The sequence below is a fragment of the Alosa sapidissima genome, chromosome 18 (assembly GCF_018492685.1).
Source record: "Alosa sapidissima isolate fAloSap1 chromosome 18, fAloSap1.pri, whole genome shotgun sequence".
In the NCBI taxonomy this organism is placed as follows: domain Eukaryota; kingdom Metazoa; phylum Chordata; class Actinopteri; order Clupeiformes; family Clupeidae; genus Alosa; species Alosa sapidissima.
This window is the reverse complement of record NC_055974.1, coordinates 26,160,751-26,165,750: the sequence shown is the minus strand read 5'-3', so window position 1 is coordinate 26,165,750 and position 5,000 is coordinate 26,160,751. Positions and strand designations below refer to the sequence as shown.

The window sequence follows — 5,000 nt, the reverse complement described above, 5'->3', positions numbered from 1 at the left end:
TACTGTAGCTTGCTGAGTGGATTCAGGTGTAAGGCTGTCTGAGTACCACACACACACACTCCAAGACAGACTCAAAGACAGACAAACACACACACACACACACACACACACACACACACACACACACACACACACACACAAAGACAGACAAACACACACACACAGATATGCATCTTTACGGCTGCGCCACAGACCCAGAGCCAATCACACGTCATCAGATGTGGGCCCTCAGCAGGGAGAGCACAACATTTGTTCTGCACCTGATAGACTGATATCCTGATATCTTCTTCTTCACTGTCGGGAAGCTAACGCTAATCTGATATCCTGTTCTCCTCTTTTTTCACTGTTGGGAAGCTAACGCTAATCTTCTCTCACCTCAGACAAGTCTTCCTCCCCCCGTATAGCTAATGCCTCCTAACTAGCAAACCCTCACTGAGCTATGTTAAAAGAAGATAAGACATATTGTTCTCTTTTTACCCATAAATGAAGTGATCCTGTGCTGTCACAAAGCGAACCATCTCACCTCTCTCACTGTCAGAGAAATGCTAACAGCCTTCTCCCACATGTACTATCTCTTTTCAACTCCTCCTAACTAGCAAATCATCACCAAGATAGCCTGATATATTGGTCTCTTATCCTCCACTATAAAAGGAGTGATCCTGTGCTGTCACAAAGCTAACTGTCTCACCTCTCAGTGTCAGAAAAATGCTAAAGTCGGCTTCCTCTGAGCTTCCTCTAGTTTTGCATTTTAGCTTCTCCTTTCCTAATTGTATTGACCATGTATTGCACATCACTGTGTTTTCTGTACCAGTTATCGGCCATGTATCTGTTTTAACGTTGTATTGATCCTTTATTGTACATCACTGGGTTTTCTGTACCTGTTATCGGCCATGTGTCTGTTTTAACGTTGTATTGATCCTGTATTGTACATCACTGGGTTTTTTCTGTACCTGTTATTATCGGCCATGTGTCTGTCTTTAGCGTTGTATTTCTATCTCTTTGTTGTGTTTTTGTAATGCCTGGCTGCAACCTAATTTCCCTGGGCGGGATAATAAATTTGACTTGGCTTGACAACCTCTTTCCACTCAACAGAAAAGAGCGAAAAAGCCAAAAAGTTGAGCCAAAAAAACTCCAATCTCAGTAAGCTAACGCTAACGTCAACCCCCTCCCACTGACACTAATGGCTGCTCCGATGTGAGAAAGACTGGCTTGACAGGTTTGGGCTGTACTGGGCCCCAGGAACATGAGCACTGTCCAAACTCAAACAGAACCGCAAAAGAACCGTAGAGCACCTGTTTGTGTTTAATACTGACACAGATCAGGTAAACCGGAGGCGAGGAGGGGAGAATCTGAGTTACATCACCAGCAAAACACTGAGGCAAAGTGGCAGTTCCTTTTTTTAATAACTCAATTCAATTCAATATTCAGTTCAATTCAATATTGTTTGCCCATGTAGTGTCGGCTTTAAATGTGCATGGTGTCAAGAAGTGTTATGGAAAGAAAGCTCAAGGGTAATAGTTCAAAAGACAAAAAACTCCCTTTAACGGAAAGAGACCTTGAGCAGAATACTCCAAGGAGGAAAGTGTGTGTGTGTGTGTGTGTGTGTGTGTGTGTGTGTGTGTGTGTGTATTCGTATGTGTGTCTGTGTGTTGTGCATAGCCCTACCCTTACTCACTTTAACAGTAAAGTCAGCTCCTAGCGGTCCGGCTATCCTCATCACCTCCTTGTCCGTGAGCTGCTGGAAGTCCACGGTGGTGTTCTCCAGCACGTAGTGCCTGGTGGCGTCCAGGGACAGCCCCCCCTTCACCCCCTGCAGGGTCTTGCTCTCCAGCACTGGTCAAAACAGACAGAGCCGTTTACAACAGCAGCAACACCAATTAGCATTAGCATATGGCTAACTAGCTAAACAATGACCAGGGTGAGGACTTAAAAGAAACACACCAACATTTTAAAATAAGCTTTTTGCTGTCTATCCCAAAGTTATGTACTGTAAGAGCAGTGGTGTTGTTAGGTATGGGCATTTGGGGCTATAGCTAGCATGGAATAGCTATATATGTTTTTTTTTATTAGCCGCCCCGGATCTCTCACGAGAGAGAGAGAGAGAGAGAGAGAGAGAGAGTTCCAAGGCTGGGCATGTCAAGGACAAGGAGGTGGCGGAGTTATGCTGTTCTCATCATTTACAAGTTCAGGTTGGCCTGCACTCCCCTAGTTTGGAGCGTGGTCAAACTGTGCTGGCCTATTAGGCCTACTTACTTTGCATTTGTAGAATTAGTGAATCTTCACTAAGCATAACATGAACCATATGCTATGCAGGGTGGCTAGGCTATATAGATCAGGACCACATGGTGTATGGTGAAATTGGTCAGATGCACATTGGTTTAGATCAGGACCACGTCTGGTTGTATGGTGAAATTGGTCAGATGCACATTGGTTTAGATCAGGCACACGTCTGGTTGTATGGTGAAATTGGTCAGATGCACATTGGTTTAGATCAGGCACACGTCTGGTTGTATGGTGAAATTGGTCAGATGCACATTGGTTTAGATCAGGCACACGTCTGGTTGTATGGTGAAATTGGTCAGATGCACATTGGTGACGGACAGTAATTTTGGTTCTCTCCCTACAACCATAATGGTGAAAAGGCACATGAAAGCAGAGAGGTGTACAACAAGAGTACAGTATGACTATCATTTTGGCCCTGAAAAGGGAAGCTCTGAGTATTCTCTCTCCCTCTGTGTGTGTGTGTGTGTGTGTGTGTGTGTGTGTGTATGTGTGTGTGTGTGAGGTGTAGTGAAACACGTATGTTCCTCTTGTGTCTCCGCTTACCACTCCACAATCGAATGGCCAATCGAAGAGTCCATGTCGCTTTTATCCAAAGAAACTGCTAAATACCAGTCAACGTTTAAATACCAGCCATCTCCTAACCTTACTGTGACCCCTGGTTACAGGGCAGCCTGCCGTAACACTGGGTATGTGTGTGTGATTGGAAACTGACTCCACAATGCGCACACACAAACACAAACACACACACACACACACACACATTCTCGAGACTCGTCACTACTGCCCAGATGGTTACCATTTCTCCATCCTCGGCATGAGAAAAGAACAGTGAGATGTTTTAATGAGGAATGTGTCCGTGAGAGATTGAGATGGAGAGAGAGAAATGGAGAGTGAGAGAGATGGAGAGGGAGAGAGAGATGGAGAGAGAGAGATAAAGAGGTAGAGAGAGAGATAGAAAGAGAGAGAGAGAGAGATGGGGAAGAAGGCAGTACAGCACAGCCCCTCAGCGGAGCTGAGAGACGCTGGTGTTGGGAGGAGGAGGGGGAGAGATGAACATTTGTTCTAGATTTCACCCGGGTGCGGAGAGAGCACTCGCCAAACCTCCTGACATCAGTGGTGCTGTTCTGTTCTGCTGCGCCTGAAGAGCATTTGGACCGCATCACATCACATTACACACACACACACACACACACACACACACACTGCAGCAATGTCAGGAAGGAGCACACACACAGACGCACACACGCGCGCACACACACACACACACACGCACACACACACACAGACACACACACACTCATCTCCTCTGTGCTGCTCTGTCCTCTCCCCTCTGTCCCGGAGAGCAGAAGACCCAGACGATGATGAAGACGTTGAGTGAGTGATCCAGATAATGAATGGCATGCCCAGGGGGGTCTACGCAGTGCTCTAGCCAGGCACTTTATAGAGGAGGAGACTCGCCACTTAAAGAATCCTCCATAGAAATGTATGAGGACTGCAGTGCTTTAGCTTCATTTTGGAGTCTTAGCTAACAATTTGCAAACGCATATGAGACGGCAGCTCAGACAAATCCTTTGCAGAACAAATGCTCATTTAGAGATGACAAGAAATCACTATCCTAAGTGCATGAAACCTGTGGAAAATCCTGCAGAGAATGCCATTAAGACTTGAGAACTACCAACAAACATGATTATTTAGTGTCTCAAACTACTTGAGTTTGCTATGTCACTATTTTGGGGACAAACATGGGTTGATTATTTAGTGTCTCAAACTACTTGAGTTTGCTATGTCACTATTTTGGGGACAAACATGGGTTGATTATTTAGTGTCTCAAACTACTTGAGTTTGCTATGTCACTATTTTGGGGACAAACATGGGTTGATTATTTAGTGTCTCAAACTACTTGAGTTTGCTATGTCACTATTTTGGGGACAAACATGGGTTGATTATTTAGTGTCTCAAACTACTTGAGTTTGCTATGTCACTATTTTGGGGACAAACATGGGTTGATTATTTAGTGTCTCAAACTACTTGAGTTTGCTATGTCACTATTTTGGGGACAAACATGGGTTGATTATTTAGTGTCTCAAACTACTTGAGTTTGCTATGTCACTATTTTGGGGACAAACATGGGTTGATTATTTAGTGTCTCAAACTACTTGAGTTTGCTATGTCACTATTTTGGGGACAAACATGGGTTGATTATTTAGTGTCTCAAACTACTTGAGTTTGCTATGTCACTATTTTGGGGACAAACATGGGTTGATTATTTATTGTCTCAAACTACTTGAGTTTGCTATGTCACTATTTTGGGGACAAACATGGGTTGATTATTTAGTGTCTCAAACTACTTGAGTTTGCTATGTCACTATTTTGGGGACAAACATGGGTTGATTATTTATTGTCTCAAACTACTTAAAGGGGTCCCAGGGGGCCAAAGGGGCCCTTTTTCACATCTTCAGTTGTTGAAACAGAAGCTCCCTGGACCTACCAAAACTTACACAAGTGATCCGGGCCTTTCAGAACGAGACGGACATGACGACTGCCAAAGGGGATGACCACCACCGTGTCCTCCGCTGAAAGAGAGGAGCCAGAAAAGTAGACGTTAATTGTCCGCTATATGCACAAACAAAATGGCAGGGAGGTCACTTAGAAGACCTCTTTTATGGATGGCGCAAACAAAATGGCAGCTCGATTGCAGCAACTGTTCAGAGGAGACG

At 44.6% G+C, this 5,000-nt stretch overlaps 2 protein-coding genes across 2 annotated transcripts in view; both read right to left on the bottom strand.

Annotated features, from left to right (window-relative positions):
- The window catches only part of LOC121690252 (C-type mannose receptor 2-like), a 1,098,322-nt gene that overhangs the window by 387,578 nt on the left and 705,744 nt on the right, over positions 1-5,000 (bottom strand). The gene's annotated exons all lie outside the window — the stretch shown is intronic.
- LOC121690288 (ADAMTS-like protein 1) overlaps positions 1-5,000 on the bottom strand; it is a 225,618-nt gene that overhangs the window by 77,864 nt on the left and 142,754 nt on the right. Inside the window, 1 exon segment of the mRNA XM_042070782.1 lies at positions 4,782-4,856. Within this exon segment, the coding sequence (XP_041926716.1) occupies positions 4,782-4,856 (75 nt within the window).